The 17,319-nt window shown below is 36.9% G+C and overlaps 1 protein-coding gene across 3 annotated transcripts in view; it reads right to left on the reverse strand.

The window, feature by feature from the left end:
* usp54b (ubiquitin specific peptidase 54b) overlaps nt 1-17,319 on the reverse strand; it is a 177,974-nt gene that overhangs the window by 35,415 nt on the left and 125,240 nt on the right. For all 3 annotated transcript variants that reach the window (XR_007968524.1, XM_052103414.1, XM_052103413.1), the window contains exons 5-7: nt 16,641-16,754; nt 15,487-15,569; nt 8,838-8,943 (exon numbers count right to left, since the gene is read on the reverse strand). Coding sequence is in view for 2 of the 3 variants with exons in the window: in XM_052103414.1 (XP_051959374.1) it covers nt 8,838-8,943; nt 15,487-15,569; nt 16,641-16,754 (303 nt within the window). In the remaining variant the exon portion in view is untranslated. The remainder of the gene's footprint in view (nt 1-8,837; nt 8,944-15,486; nt 15,570-16,640; nt 16,755-17,319) is intronic.

A 17,319-nucleotide genomic window follows, 5' to 3' on the forward strand; every position in this document is an offset into this window, starting at 1 on the left:
TTCAGTATTTAGTAGAAGCACCCTTTTGATCTAATACAGCCATGAGTCTTTTTAGGAAAGATGCAACAAGTTTTTCACATCTGGATTTGGGTATCCTCTGCCATTCCTCCTTGCAGATCCTCTCCAGTTCTGTCAGGTTGGATGGTAAACGTTGGTGGACAGCCATTTTCAGGTCTCTCCAGAGATGCTCAATTGGGTTTAAGTCAGGGCTCTGGCTGGGCCATTCAAGAACAGTCACGGAGTTGTTGTGAAGCCACTCCTTCGTTATTTTAGTGGTGTGCTTAGGGTCATTGTCTTGTTGGAAGGTGAACCTTCGGCCCAGAGCACTCTGGAGAAGGTTTTCATCCAGGATATCCCTGTACTTGGCCGCATTCATCTTTACCTCGATTGCAACCAGTCGTCCTGTCCCTGCAGCTGAAAAAAAAACCCACAGCATGATGCTGCCACCACCATGCTTCACTGTTGAGACTGTATTGGACAGGTGATGAGCATTTCCTGGTTTTCTCCACACATACCGCTTAGAATTAAGGCCAAAAAGTTCTATCTTGGTCTCATCAGACCAGAGAATCTTATTTATCACCATCTTGGAGTCCTTCAGGTGTTTTTTAGCAAACTCCATGCGGGCTTTCATGTGCCTTGCACAGAGGAGAGGCTTCCGTCGGGCCACTCTGCCATAAAGCCCCGACTGGTGGATGGCTGCAGTGATGGTTGACTTACTACAACTTTCTCCCATCTCCTGACTGCATCTCTGGAGCTCAGCCACAGTGATCTCTGGGTTCTTCTTTACCTCTCTCACCAAGGCTCTTCTCCCCCGATGGCTCAGTTTGGCCAGACGGCCAGCTCTAGGAAGGGTTCTGGTCATCCCAAACGTCTTCCATTTAAGGATTATGGAGGCCACTGTGATCTTATGAACCTTAAGGGCAGCAGACATTTTTTTGTAACCTTGGCCAGATCTGTGCCTTGCCACAATTCTGTCTCTGAGCTCTTCAGGCAGTTCCTTTGACCTCATGATTCTCATTTGCTCTGACATGCACTGAGAGATGTAAGGTCTTATATAGACAGGTGTGTGGCTTTCCTAATCAAGTCCAATCAGTATAATCAAACACAGCTGGACTCAATTGAAGGTGTAGAACCATCTCAAGGATGATCAGAAGAAATGGACAGCACCTGAGTTAAATATATGAGTGTCACAGCAAAGGGTCTGAATACTTAGGACCATGTGATATTTCAGTTTTTCTTTTTTAATAAATGTGCAAAAATGTCAACAATTCTGTGTTTTTCTGTCAATATGGGGTGCTGTGTGTACAATAATGAGGAAAAAAAAATAACTTAAATGATTTTAGCAAATGGCTGCAATATAACAAAGAGTGAAAAATTTAAGGGGGTCTGAATACTTTCAGTACCCACTGTATATAGAGACTTTTTAACCCATCTGGAAGGGACTATACATTTTTTTCATCAGTCCATAAGATTTATTCTAGAATAGATTTATATATATATATATATATATATATATATATATATATGAAGTCCCTCAATTCATCTGTTGATTGCTCAATTAGAAACATTTTAGTCTCAGATCACACCCTGGTGAGTTTAGAGGTGTTGCCACATATGGAGAAAATGACTAGAATAGTTGGCGCTTTCATTTATCCCTTCTGCAAAATCCTTAACTCTCTGGGGTCGACGGACACGCCGGAAAGTCCTGCTGGATTTTTCGTCATTACAGTGGAAACAACGTAAAATAATCCATCATTTTGGAGCATACAGATAAGTGTAAGACATCATTAGAGACTATAAAGGGTCTACTTTTATTTGTGTACACTCACAATAACAACAAAAACTTGTGCTTTTGTAAAACAAAGAAAATAAAAAGGGTGCGCTTTCAGACGTCTTTGTCTCAGCGAGCATATTTCTGAAACACGTCACAAAAATGAACAAACTCCGTGAATGCTTATCACAGCAACATGAAACATATGTCTAAAGAAAGCTTAAAATGTCTACTTTTAAATAAAACAATTCAAATTTAAAACAAAAATTCTTCTGCAATGTAATCTGTATGAAACAAAGCGAAGTACAATTTCTCCTGGCTCAGCTAATTAACCATAATGTGATCACACCATCAGGCAAAGGGAGCTATTGATACGGTAATGTGCTAAGACGATCTATGCAAATGGTAAAAGCCCACAACTGTGCCTTAAAAAGCATCAAGTTCATTCACTTTTTAGCGCGTTTAGAAGATGACATGATACACAGGTGAGGAAACTCCTGGATAGTGACGAAGAGTTAACATTTTCCTCAGAAGAAGAGCGGGACTCCGATGAACGTTAGCATTTTGAAGAGTGACTTGATCCAGCCGAGGATATAATTTCAGATGAAGTCATTTAGTTTTACTTACATTAGTTGACATGCTATTTTAAATAAACATGTACAAATTTTACTAGTGGGACTGTTTCCAGGCTTGTCAGCCAGGATTCAGATTATTGAAATTTGAAATATTACTCCTAATAAGCAAGGTTTAGTTACATTTGTTTTGGCTAAAGCAGGTATTTAAATGGTATGCTGTATGATATAAATATGATATGTAATATGATATAAAAATAATATGAATGTTTAGATTATATTTTAACGTGTTTATGCTGCCTCATTATCATCAACAAAGCTTGTGCTTGCAAATATCTGTTCAGGTGTAAATGAGTAAAATGCACTTTAAATATGCCCATATTAGAAAATCAGCATATTAAAATGAATTCTGAAGGATCATGTGACACTGATCACAAATTGCATTTTACAATATATTCAAATAGAAAACTGTTCTTTTAAATTGTAAAAAGGGTTCACAATATCACTGTTTTTAATGTATTTTGTATCAAATAAATGCAGTCTTGGTGAGCAGAAGAGACTTCTTCTAAAACTTTTTAACGGTAGTGTAGGTCTAACATTTTAAAATAAAGTCTTTAAGTAAAGAAAATGTATAGTCAAATGACTTATTTTAACGTAAAACTTGATTTTGATCATTAAGTATCCTCACATTTATTCTCTTTCTGTCACATTCCTCATTGATAGGCCCAGGGGAGGGGGTCATTGGCTCCTCAGGTGTGAATCACATCAATATTCATGATAGTTCACGACTCCTCACATATGACCATTCTAACACTAAAAGTGTCTTACAAAAGTTAAATTACTATATTGTTTTGTATGAATGAGTGATCAGGATGGTTTTCACATCATTTTGTAGCAAAAACTCTAGGCTAAAAGATCCAGTTCTCAAAAGTCTTGTGGACGAATGTTTAGTATGTTATATGGCCTTATTTCAATGACTTAATAATTTTGTTTTTTTAAAGAAGTTAGTTTGAAATCTTTGCAAATGTATCTCAAATATTAAACAAAAAAAATCACATGTACATAAGTATTCACAGCCTTTGCTCAATACTGTGTTGAAGCACCTTTGGCACCAGTTACAGCCTCAAGTCTTTTTGTGTATGATGCTACAAGCTTGGCACATCTATTTTTGGGCAGTTTCTCAAATTCTTCTTTGCAGGACATCTAAAGCTCCATCAGGTTGGATGGGAGCGTCGGTGCACAGCCATATTTCCAGAGATGTTCAATCAGGTTCAAGTCTGTGCTCTGACTAGGCCATTCAAGGACATTCACAGAGTTGTCCCATAGCAACTCCTTTGTTATCTTGGCTGTGTGCTTAGGGTAGTTGTCCTGTTGGAAGATGAACCTTCAGTCTGAGGTCCAGAGCGCTCTGGACCAGGTTTTCATCCAGGATGTCTCTGTACATTGCTGCATTCATCTTTCCCTCGATCCTGACTAGTCTCCCAGTTCCTGCTGCTGAAAAACATCCCCACAGCATGATGCTGCCACTACCATGCTTCACTGTAGGGATGGTATTGGCCAGGTGATGAGCGGTGCCTGGTTTCCTCCAGACATTCAGGCCAAAGAGTTTCATCAGAACAGAGAATTTTGTTTCTCACTGTCTGAGAGTCCTTCAGGTGCCTTTTAGCAAACTCCAGGCGGGCTCTCGTGTGCCTTTTACTGAGTAGGGTAGAGTCTGGCCACTCTACCATACAGGCCTGATTGGTGGAGTGCTGCAGAGATGGTTGTTAGTCTGGAAGGTTCTCCTCTCTCCACAGAGAAATGCTGGCGCTCTGTCAGAATGCCCATCGGGTTCTTGGTCACCTTCGTGACTAATTGCTCAGTTTGACCGGGCGGCCAGCTCTAGGAAGAGTCATGATGGTTCCAAACTTCTTCCATTTATGAATGATGGAGGCCACTGTGCTCACTGGGACCTTCAATGCTGCAGACATTTTTCTGTACCCTTCCCCAGATCTGTGCCTCAATACAATCCTGTCTCGGAGGTCTACAGAAAATTCCTTGGACTTCATGGCTTGGTTTGTGCTCTGACATGTTTACTGTCAACTGTGGGACCTTATATAGACAGGTATGTGCCTTTTCAAATCATGTCCAATCAACTGAATTTACCACAGGTGGACTCCAATTAAGTTGTAGAAATGATCATCTCAAGGATGATCAGTGGAAACAGGATGCACCTGAGCTCAATTATGAGTGTCATGGCAAAGGCTGTGAATACTTATGTACATATGATTTTTTCGTTTCGTTTTTTTATTTTTAATACATTTGCAAAGATTTCAAACAAACTTCTTTCACTTTGTCATTATGGGGTATTGTTTGTAGAATTTTGAGTAAAATAATTAATTTAACCCATTTTGGAATAAGGCTGTAACATAACAAAATGTGGAAAAAGTGAAGAACTGTGAATTCTTTATGGATGCACTGTATATATCAGGTGGGGTTTATTCTGGGCCATATCAATCTCATGTGGTCAGTGGCGAATTATCAGACTCTGGTCGCTGCCATCTCACTTGATGCCGAAAAGGCGTTTGATATGGAAAAATGGGATAATCTTTTTAAGATTTTGGAAATGTATGGGTTCAGGAATACTTTTATTGGTGGGATTAAGTTACTTCATAGACTCCCGGTAGGGTAGTACAAATGAATGGATTAATTTCAGATTATTTTACTCTGGATAGGGGCACCTGGCAGGATTACCCTCTTTCCACATTATTGTTCTGTTTTGCCCTGGAACTATTACCAGCCATGAGAAGAAAAGAGGATGATTTTCCCGGGGTGGTGGCGGGAGGTGTGGCGCATAAGCTTTTGCTTTACGCAGATGATATTTTATTATTCGTCTCCGACCCTACTAGATCTGTGCCATGCCTCCACAGGATTATTCATTACTTTTCTAAGTTCTCGGGATACAGAGTTAATTGGTCTAAATTTGAAGCTTTGTCTCTGACAGCGTACTACCTGTCAGAGACAAAGGTATTTTCATCCAGGTGCCTTCTAGTGGCCCAAACAGGGCATTAAGTATTTGGGTATTTTATTCCCAGCAAATTTGTGTGATTTAGTTAAAGTTCATTTGGACCCTTTAATAAAACATTTTACAAGCGATGTGGGCAGGTGGGCTTCATTACATTTATCTATGATTGGGAAGGTTAATGTTATTAAAATGAATTGTATTCCAAAATTCAACTATCTGCTACAGTCTCTCCCTATAGCTGAACCCTCTCTTATTTCAAGCAATTTGATAGCATAGTGAAGTCATTAATTTGGAATGATAAATGTCCCAGATTACATTTCAGTAAGCTGCAGAGGCCGATTGAAAAGGTGGTCTAAGCCTACCCAAGATTTTGTTTTATTATTATGTATTTAGTCTCAGATATTTGGATCATTGTTCACTTCCACCTGAGAGAGCCCCTCCCTGGTTTTGTAATGAACAGGAAGTTCTTACCCCTATTTTGCTATTGCAAAGCCTTTCTATTAAACTAATCAGAGAAGTTAAGTTACACCCCATTATCTCGCATTTGCACTTGGTATGGACAAAAGTGTTTAATTCAGACATTTATTTAAATGTTGCCTTGAGCATATAGCTGAACCAGGTTCAAGTATGTATTAATAAGTCCCCTTTCTGCTGGTCAAAGTGGATTGTGAGGGAGGTAACTACACTCAGTGACCTATATGAGAGTTGAGTGTTGAGATACTCTGAAAATTTTGTTCAACATTTTGGGATTCCCAGATCTCAGTTCTATAGGTATTTACAGCTGTGCTACCTACTCTGTACTAAAGAGGCAGATACTTTGGGAGTAGTGATTACTGATTTTGGTCATGAGTTATCAGTGTATTACTCCCTGCTAATTTAGAGTCTGGGGGATGGAGCTTTAACTTCTATCAAGAGATTATGAGAGAAAGATTTAAACTTTATTGTATTGGAGGAGTGAGTGTGGGCTAGGATTCTAAAAAACATAAAGTCTGCATCTAGAGATGCAAGGGTGCACCTTATGTAATTCAAGATTTTACATTGTTTCTATTGGACACCCTCTAGATTGTATAGACTTGGTCTTAAAGACACACCCAGCTGTTGGCGATGCCAAACAGAAGATGGAGACACAACCTATGTTTTTTGGTGGTGTGTTAACCCTCTGGGGTCTGAGGGTGTTTTGGGCCCTGGAGAAGTTTTGACATGCCTTGACATTTGTGCTTTTTTCAGTTGCTTAAAAACATATTAATGGCTAAAGTCTGATAACACTGTATTCAGCACACAATAATATGTGAGCAACATGTGTGTACATGTTTGTATTTTTGAGAAAATAAAGATTATGCATGGCTTTTGAAAAACAAATTTTTAAGTCATTGAAATAAGTCCATATAACACATACTAAACATTTGTCCACAAGATTTTTGAGAACTGGATCTTGTAGCCTAGAGTTTTTGCTACAAAATGATGTAAAAACCATCCTGATCACTTATTCATACAAAACAACTTTAACTTTTGTAAGACACTTTTAGTGTTAGAAATGTCATATGCGAGGAGGCGTGATCTATCATGAATATTGAGGTATTTCACACCTGAGGACACAAAAGACCCTCCCCTGGTCCTATCAATGAGGAATGTGACAGAAAGAGAATGAATGTGAGGAGACTTAATGATCTAAATCAAGTTTTAAGTTAAAAGAAGTCATTTGACTACACATTTTCTTTACATAAAGACTTTACTTAATTTTATACCTACACTACCGTTTAAAAGTTTTAGAAGAAGTCTCTTCTGCTCACCAAGACTGCATTTATTTGATCCAAAATACAGTAAAAACATTGTGTGAACTAATTTTTCAATTTAAAATAACAGTTTTCTATTTGAATATATTGCAAAATGCAATTTGTGATCAAAGCTGAATTTTCAGCATCATTACTGCAGTCTTCAGTGTCACAAGATCCATCAGAAATCATTATAATACGCTGATTTTCTAATATGGGCATATTTAAAGTGCATTTTACTCATTTAACTTGAACACATATTTGCAAGCACAAGCATTGATGATAATGAGGCAGCATAAACACTAGATCAAATATATTCTAAACATTCATATAATTTTATATCATATTACATATCATATTCTAAGCATACAATTTAAATATCTGCTTTAGACAAAATAGCATTTAAATGTAACTAAAACTTGCTTATTAGGACATATTTCAAATGTCAATACTCTGAATCCTGGCTAGCAAGTCTGGAAACAGTCCCACTAGTAAAATATGTACATGTTTATATAAAATAGCATGTCAGCTAATGAAAACTAAATTACTTACTCATCCGAAATTGTATCCTCAGCTGGATCAAGTCTCTCTTCAAAATACAAATGTTCTTCGGAGTCCCGCTCTTCTTCTGAGGAAAATGTTAACTCTTCCTTACTATCCAGAAGTTTCCTCGCCTGTGTATCGTTGCAAATGAGAAGTAAAGTGAATTAATTGTTTACATCAATCCTCACTGTTGGGGGCGTTATTGTGAGTATACACAAATCAATGTAGACCCTTTATGGTCTCTAATGATGTCTTACACTTATCTGTATGCCCCAAAATGAGTATTTTATGTTGTTTTCGCTGAAATGATGAAGATATCCAGCAGGATGCGCCCGCGCGTCCGTCGACCCCAGAGGGTTAAGATCCAGGAATTTTGGTTGAAGTTTGAGCGTTTTCTGTGTGACGTATTGGGCACTCAAATTAAATTTTGCCCCAGACTCTGTATTTTAGGGCGGTCATCAATATTGGGAATAAACACATAAAAAAATCGGATCCTAACCAGTGTCACGATCACCAGAAAAATTGTTTTAAGGGGATGGAAGTCGGATGGATCTTTGTTTAATATATGAATCAATACAAAATGTTAATCACAAAAAAAAACAAACAATGCATTAAACTTTCATACTGACATTTCAAAGTGAAACAGAGTATTGAGTGGGTAACAATGTAGGCATAACATTTTGTCTTTTACTTCAGATTTATTCATGAATGCTTGCATGATTGCTAAGGACATTTAAATTAACAACAACATTTAAAATAATATTTCACACATTCAAAATGCTGTCATAATTTACTCATGTACCCTCAGTTCGTTCAAAACCTGATTTCCTTTCTCATGCAAAACACAGACAAAAAAAAAATATTGTATGCCTTCAAAAGACATGGAATATGAAGCACAATGACCATGGAGTAATTCTATGATACTTCTGGATGTTTTTCTAAACTTTAAAGAAAGTCCCCATCAACTGCCATTGTTTTAAAAAGATGGACTAGAAAATGTATAAAATGTATTCTTTTTGTGTTCCTCATAAGAAAAAAAATTCATATGAGTTTGGAACAAAAAGGTAAGTATAATATGATAGCATTTTCCAATAGAATAAAAAAAAAATACCATCTCCAATTGTTTTATAAAATAGCATAAAAATAAGAGATTAAGCATTTGTGCACATGCTCACCGGACAGTTTCGCAGGTCACCCATGGTGCTGGCATTGCGAATAAGCTCTCCGAACATGTCGGGTGTGGGCTTCTCTTTACATTCCAGCATTCGCACAGCTTGGTTACTGCAGCAGAGGGAACAAGAGACAGACGTGTCCTCAAGCACCAGTGTTAACACTTCTGGAAATATTATTTTACATACATTCTGCTGAACATATTGCAATAAACCTTAGTGTTACATGCACACCATAAAACAAATGTATGAAGAAAAATGGTCATGGATTTTACTATTACAACTCTATTACAGTGTTATTACATGTAATAACAGCCAGGATCATAAATTAACGGGGCTAGGAGCAAATAAAACCTGTCCTTTTCATGTATTTGTTCAAGGCTCTCTGAAATACTTTGATGCAACTGGTCAGTCACTGCATACATTATAGTTTTGTAAATTGACTTCTCAATTATATAATTATCATTGGCCCAGACTAAATATCTGATTTGTTTTTCTCTTAAGTTTAAAAATCTCTCTTTATTAAACTAACTTACAAATTCTGCAGTCAATTCACTCTTATTCTAAAGGGTTACTAAACACAGTCCAGTCAAAGGAATAAAACATGATTGAAAACCACACAAAGTCAACATAAAGACCAAATCTTATTTGTCTTCAGTAGATTACTATTCCCTTGAAGACACGAGAATCTAATGTAGCAGCACTCTTTCTCTCTCCGCATGATGTTCTTCAGGACAGGAGCCATAGGCTTGCAAAGAAATCAGTGTACTTTATTGGCTAATGTTTCCTTAAGCTAAGCGTGATTGCATCCATTTGACATGCAGCATATCTGCAGCCATGAACCGTCTGTCAGCATGTTCTCATGAGGAGGAAATGTGCTGAGACAGCCCCTTAAGGGCTAAAGACAACCTAGAACTGATTTAGATAAGTCAGAGAGACAGATTCTTTCTCTCTCTGTATCACTTACTTTCGGTGAGATTTAGAAGAAAATGATGATCACACTGAAGATTACATTGGTAAAACTTTACAAAAAGGTTCAATTTGTTAACACTGGTTAACAACATTAGTTACAATACTTTTACAGCATTTATTAACCTTTGTTAAGGTTAATTTCAGCATACAGTAATACATTATTAATATCCACAGTTGTATATGTTAACAATAGTTAATGAACTATAAACTAACATGAACTAACAATGAACAATTGTCTTTTTATTAACTAACATTAAAAAGACTAATACATGTTGTATAAATATATTGTTTACTATTCGTTCATGATACCTAATGCATTAACTTATGTTAATGAATGGAATCTTAATGTAAAGTGTTACCATTACATTTCCTACTTTTCTATAGGTAAACAAACTTGTCTTTTTGTACTTCAACATTCTTCTTTCACAGCTAAAAGGGATAGTTTACCACAAAACTAATGTTCTGTCATTTTCTCACCCTCATGTTGTTAAAATTACTAGTTTCAATGACCACAGTCACCATTCAATTTTACTGTATCTTTTTTATTTTTCATGAAAGTGAATGTTGACTGAGACTGAACATTCTTCCTTCTGTGTTTCACAGAAGAAAGTCATATGGGTGTAAAACAACACAAGAGTGAGTAAATTATGACAGATTTTAATTTTGGGGAAAACTATTCCTTTAAGATAGAAAGTTAAATTTAAGTAAGCTATTGGTACATTGATTTCCCTGAAAAGTGTAACACTGTTCTTCTGTCAAAAAATTGGTCTGTTTATTTATCAATCACACATCTTTAAGGTATTCAAATGTCTACTTTGACCTTGAACTGCTCTTCAAAGAGTTTTGCATGCAGTGTTGCTAATATCAGATTAAAGATCATCACACATTCAACACTGTTAGGAGGGTGGCCATCTTTTTTTTTTTCACTGCATTTCCATTGATCTATATTCTCTGACGCTACCAAAAGCATTAATCATAGGAATATTATCATTCTCAGGGTTAAACATGATGACAATATGGACAATTTGCATGATTTATGGGTGATTTATGAATAGTGTGATGTTATAGAAAAATGTTCTGCTCCATTCTGCTGTCCACATCACTTAATATGTATATGCATAATGCAATCCATCTTTCACACCTCCATCACTTCAATTGCAAGAGGAGCTATTTCTCAGCATTTTCAATCTCCTATAACATGATATATGGCATCAAATGCTACTGGTTTAAACATTTATATTTGAAATAGTTAATTATCACATTGCTCAGCAATTTTTGCAATACTGGTTCAATATCTGAGGTGACTTTTATATGTGAGATTGGAATGCAATTTAGAGATTTAGGTCTCTAGAATTTTAGAAATTGTGTCTTAAATGTCATGTAAGTTACTCATTAACTTCTTGTTCAAAGAACTATTGTACACTCACTGAGCACATTATAAAGAACACTATGGTCCTAATAAAGTGCCTCAGGTTTCGACATGTTGTGCATTTGAGATGCTATTCTGCTCACTACACTTGTACAGAGTGGTTATCTGAGTTACTGTAGCCTTTCTGTCAGCTCGAACCAGTCTGGCCATTCTCTTTTGACCTTTCTTATCAACAAGGATTTTCCATCCACAAAACTGCCATTTACTGGATGTTTTTTGCTCTTTTTTTTTGGTACCATTCTGAGTAAACTATAGAGACAGTTGTGCGTGAAAATACCAGGAGATCAGCAGTTACAGAATTACTCAAACCAGCCCATCTGGCACCAACAGTCATGCCACAGACAAAATCAATGAGATCATATATTTTTTTCCCCATTCTGATTGTTGATGTGAATATTAACTGAAGCTCCTGACCTGTATCTGCGTGATTTTATGCATTGTACTGTTGCCAGATGATTGGCTGATTAGATAATTGCATGAATAAGTAGGTGTACATGTGTTTCTAATAAAGTGCTCAGTAAGTGCATTTAAAAAAAAAAAAAGAAAATATGAAAGAAAAAAGTGTGAGATTGCTTAATTAATTATCTTCCACTACGTATCCTATTTTCACCCATGGGTTGCCAATATCCTTTGTAGTACATTTTGTTTAAAAATTAGGCATGTTAAAAGAAAACTTAAAAGTATGTGGGTATCTTGACTAAATTACCAATAGAATTTAATGTGAATCTTAGTTGGTAAACAATGAAAACAAAACTTTAATTAAATTATGTACATGATAACATATTTTTTACATGCATTTAATTTGAAAGAATCCCAAAAGAGCCATGCTTCAGTAGATGAGTAGTTTATTGAGTAGGATTGTAAATCAATCCTTTCAGAATGATAAATGTAAACCCTGCATTGAAAATAAACCTGTCCAATCTGTTTTACAAAAGAGAGAAAAAAACTAATCCCAGTGTCCAGGCCTATGAGTTTGATTGTTTTCTGTTATATGTGAGTGGCTGCTTTAGCAGCTTTGTTTTTGGACGGAAAACACAGAGTTAGGATTCTGAGCATATTGTGTAAAGACTTTGTTTTCTCTTTGAGTGTGTGTGTTTGTTTTTGCATGTGGACTCGTCTCCCCACTCAGAGTGTGTTTCATACTAAAGCTGATGTGACAATTAAAAGCTGTACATGGGTACAGGTATCCAGGAGCAAGGGAACACATTGTATTTAAAATGATTGTAAATGATTGATTGTAAACAATCATTTACTGCCACATGGCCACGTGGCAATGCACACAATTTACTGCGCCGTGAGAGTGTGTCCATAAAAGAGAAAGACAAAGGCAGAGACTGCTTGTATATGAGTGTGTGCATGTTTCAGTGCCAAAAAGTTATGTGTGAAAAGTTGAATTACTATTCAGAGTAAAAATATTTTTTACTTAAGTTGAAATACTAAATACTTGAAGTTGACTAGTTGTCCAGAAAACCAATCATTGGGTCGAGATGTTAATTTCTCCTTTCCCACAATCATTGTAATAAACGGTACAAAAAAAAAGTAATGTCCCAATATTTTATAGTTTCTGTCAGCCTTTAAGTGACGCTTAGTTTTAGGGCAGTTGAGAGAACATCCAGTGAACTCCCATCTCCAAATAACATGCAGTGTGGTTTGCTTCTGAGAGGCTGTTCACATCTAATGCACTTTTGCATCCATCTGCAGTGTTTTTCAATTGTTTTACTATGGACTATAGTATATGGACGTCTTTGACTGCTGCGCTACGTCTTGCTATTTTGCTTTTTGATTTTGCTGGGATGGCATTTTCCTTATTTGTGCAGGAGAGCAGCATGTTTTAGACACCGTGCCAAGTTAAAACCATATGTAGCATGTGTCCTACAGTTTAAATATGAACCACTTTCTAATGTCTTAGAAAGACCACGATCAGAAGACCACGTTCGCTCTTGAGCCAATATTACAGCGAGACAAGGGAAATAATCACAGAAGACAGGATTTTAACTAAAATGGTAAGTATTTTTATTTGATATACTCCAAAATGAAAAGGGAAAAAATAGCTCCTGTTCACAGTTGCGACAATGTCCAAGGAAGGGGGAAAATTTATACATATGGTCCTACCACTTCGATGAAACAAGAAATGTTGTCCAAGTTCAGGAAAAACCAGGTTGGCTCACCAGTTTCCACCCATGTTGAGCACTCCTCGTTGATAGCAGAAACAGTTCTAACTCAGAACTCCAAGAACTTCCACTTTCAGTTTCAAAGAGGGGTATCGAGCGACAGAGAACAACAAAATAGAAAAGGGGAAAAGAAAGGAAAAAAAAACCCAACCAAGAATAAATTGATTAGGAGTAGGAATAATCTCCAATGGATCAAGGAAAATCTGTTTCACGCAGTTTTCAACGGATGAATCATCCCAACTTCTCGTTTAATCATTCTTAACTTTACAACTGCAAAATGACGAGCGTCACTGCTCCAGCGGCTATTTCACTTTTTTCATGACGAGACTGCTCACTTCTCTAAGCCGCGGTAGTAAAGACACAACCCACTAAGGGCGGAGCTAATCCTAATTGTTCAAAAAAATAATAATTATAGTTTGTTACATTTACTGTTATTTCTTCAGCAATATTTAATATCTTAAACATTAAAATAAAGTAATAAAATATTTATATGTAAATCTAAATTTATTTAATTTTTTTTCCTCATAGGTTTGATATGAGCATTAGTAACCTTGGTTACACCTACTCAACTGTTAAAAACGAGAAATGCATCTGCATTCAGTGTGAATGGCCTCTAACATGTTTTTGAACGCAATGCAATTTTTGTGAATGCAATTCAATTTACTGCCACTTTTGCGCAACTGCAAATATATTAGCAGATTACGGTTTACTATACAAAGACAATGTCACACAGCTACACTTGGATGTAGTTTGTGGACAGTACAATTTTTCCACCTGCTTTCACCATGTTTAAAAAAAGCACAAGCGTGATCATGTGATGCATGACTAGTTATTTTCATTGGCCTGTCACAACAGATATATGAGTGCACTTCATTGGATTCTAAAATCTAACTTGTCATTCTGAGAAAAATGCCTCTGTTTTGATAAAGACCCTGACCTACATGCTTAGTGATTTTGTACCAGCACAAGGGCAGCTAAGTGAGCTAATAAAATAACAAACTAAGACATTTACTGAGCATAATTCAACATGCATCATAAAACAAAGGAGTCAAATCTTGAATCACAATGAAAATGTCAGGTGATGAACAGGCTAACAGCGATTCTTCCTGAGTGGTCCACTTTATCATTGGAGAAATGGTTTTATTATGGCCTAACCTGCAGTGGGGATGTGGAGCTCTCAGAATGAATTATAGCAGTGAAGAATATTCTTGAGGAGGGGGGTGAAAGTGTGTGAACATTTTTGTGTATGCAAATATGTGGGACATTTATTTATATGTGGAAGTATAGTAGAACAAGGATGGATAGCAAGAAGGGAGAGGAAAAGAGTTGAAATATGGCAGAGAGGAAGAAGGGTGCACATGTGTGATCTATGCACCTGAAGGGTGGGATGAGGGGAACACATTTCCTGAACACAGATCTACCAGATGGCTCTCACAGGTCTGATATGTGCGATGACAGCTAATATAACCTGTGATATAGAGCCTCATTCCAGCCTGGCAGGTCTGCTTTAGTATTCAGCTGGAGCTGGTAGCTCACTCACCTGATATACACTGAGGAAGACTTGCTTACCTTTGGTTTCCAGTCTGTGTAAATTGAAACTGTCACTCAACATCAGGGTGACAAAAGAGCCACAATCGTCCGTTTCTGCCACTTAAGTGCCATACACACGCTCACGCACAGCCCTAAGTCCCAATAGATCATTCTTAATGGTGCAAGAATCCATCCTTTTTGCAGCACAAGCAAACTGAACCAAACCCAGTGAAGTGTGGGGTTACGGGTATAGTAGTTGGCAGTGATATGGCACAGTGGTTTAAGATCTGAGGAATTAGCCGAAAGGTTGTAGGTTTGAACTCTCATGTGTTTTCACCGCTGTGCCTTTACACAGTATTACACTTAATATTGCCCATAATATCTGCCTGGAGCAATATAAAATCCCAATTTGCTCCAGGCTAGTTCTTTTAATAAGTGTCACTTCGGATAAAAGCGTCTGCTAAATGACAACTCAATTACTTGCTAAGAGCATATGTATGTGTGTTTATGTAGACCACATTCTGTTGGTATATAATCATGGTTCTCCACTTACCAGAGAGAGGTGGTGGAGATGTAGTGAACCATTTGAATGAAGGGAAGAGGGTCCGACGTGGCTCCACAATTATTACAAACACACTGGAAAAATGAAAAAGCACACAAATAAATAAACTGGACACTGCCTTAAATGTAAAATTAAGACAAACACGTGAAAATTGCACATGGCAATTTTTTTTTATCCTCAATTTCACTTTCTCTACTGTTCCTATACTAGTTAAAATCCCTGTAACAAAATCTAATTCCTTGATGACATCATCCTCTAGGAAGTGACATTTTGGTGGAAAAACAACAGCACAAACATTGTATAAGCAACTAGTTTAATTAAAGGGATAGTTCACACAAAACTATAAATACTCTCATCCTTTACTCACCCTCATGGCATGCCATCCCAAACTGAGTATGACTTTCTGCTGAAAACAAATGAATATTTTAAGAAGAATATCTCAACTCTGTAGGTCCATATAATGCAACTGAATGGTGACCAGAACTTTCAAGCTCCAAAAGTCACATAAAGGCAGCATAAAAGTAATCTATAAGATCAATATTTAGTAGATATCATTTTTTTTTACTTTAAATCTCTACTTTCACATTCTGAAAGTGAAAGTGGAGATTAATATAAAAAAGTATTGACATATTTATATGTTTCTCACCCAAAGTGAATGTATTGCTTCAGAATACATATATTAAGCCACTGGGGTCTTATGGACTGATTTTGTGATGCCGTTATATGATGTTTGGAGCTTCAAATGTGTTCATTATTCACTTGCATTAAAAGGACCTACAGAGCTGAGATATTCTTCTAAAAACCTTTTTTTGTGTTCAGCAGTAGAGTCAACCACATCTGGGATGTCATGAAAGTGAGTAAATTGTGTGAGAAATGTCCCTTTTGAGTGAACTATCCCTTTAATTTAGTGGTGTTTGGTGGTATAAGTTGGTTTATCTCACTCTAAAACATTCCATATTTTTTGTTAAAATCACAGAAATTTGTAAGGTAATATAAACATTTAAAAAGATGGTTGAATATCAAAATTAACTTCAATTTGACACCCTTACTTAAGCATACTTTCCATTTTTTACTGAGCAGTGGCTCACTTTGGCTCCTGTTCAAACACAGTTCATAACAGGACCCATGTAATCTTTACCACCAACCTGTTCGAAAAGTGTCATGGCAAATTTCTGATGTGGGATGCAGTGCTTGGCCGTGCAGATGTCCTCCTTAGTCTCATCCGAGATGTGAAAGTGGATCCGCATCAGGAGGTTCTCCTAAAGAGAACACACAGACAGGCTGGCTCACTTACAGGAAATGCATGTGTGGCTAAACTGAGCATGTTTGTGTATTGGTTTACACGTCCTTTGATCTCCCTCCAATAAACAATTCTGTCTTATACTATCCCTCAGATGAGACTAAGAATGTTGGATGATCTGTTCTCCTCTCTCTCATGGAGTGAGACCAGAACAAAGATGTGGCTGTTGTAAGGATGCTTTATACTTTCCTGATGAGGAGGAGATTTCAGTTTGGCGCCTTCCTATTTCAGGGTAAAAATTTCTTGCTGAGATCAGAGGGGGCCCACACAGTGTGGCTCACCCTCCCTTCTTGTGTGGTTCATTTGTATATTTTAAAGTACATAGTAAGAACAATGTCTTTAAAGTCTCATCTATACATTGTTAGTTCAGATTGTGTGAACTATTGTATAATTGAACAACTGCAATTTCCATAAACAGTCTGTGATCAAACATGGAGTAGATATGTTGCATTTGGTGTCCGTATTAGCAGAGAGCTAAGATTTGTCTTTGTGGCTTCTTTTCAGCTTTTGCCACATGGTAAGTT

Source organism: Xyrauchen texanus, chromosome 33, assembly GCF_025860055.1.
Source record: "Xyrauchen texanus isolate HMW12.3.18 chromosome 33, RBS_HiC_50CHRs, whole genome shotgun sequence".
Taxonomy (NCBI): domain Eukaryota; kingdom Metazoa; phylum Chordata; class Actinopteri; order Cypriniformes; family Catostomidae; genus Xyrauchen; species Xyrauchen texanus.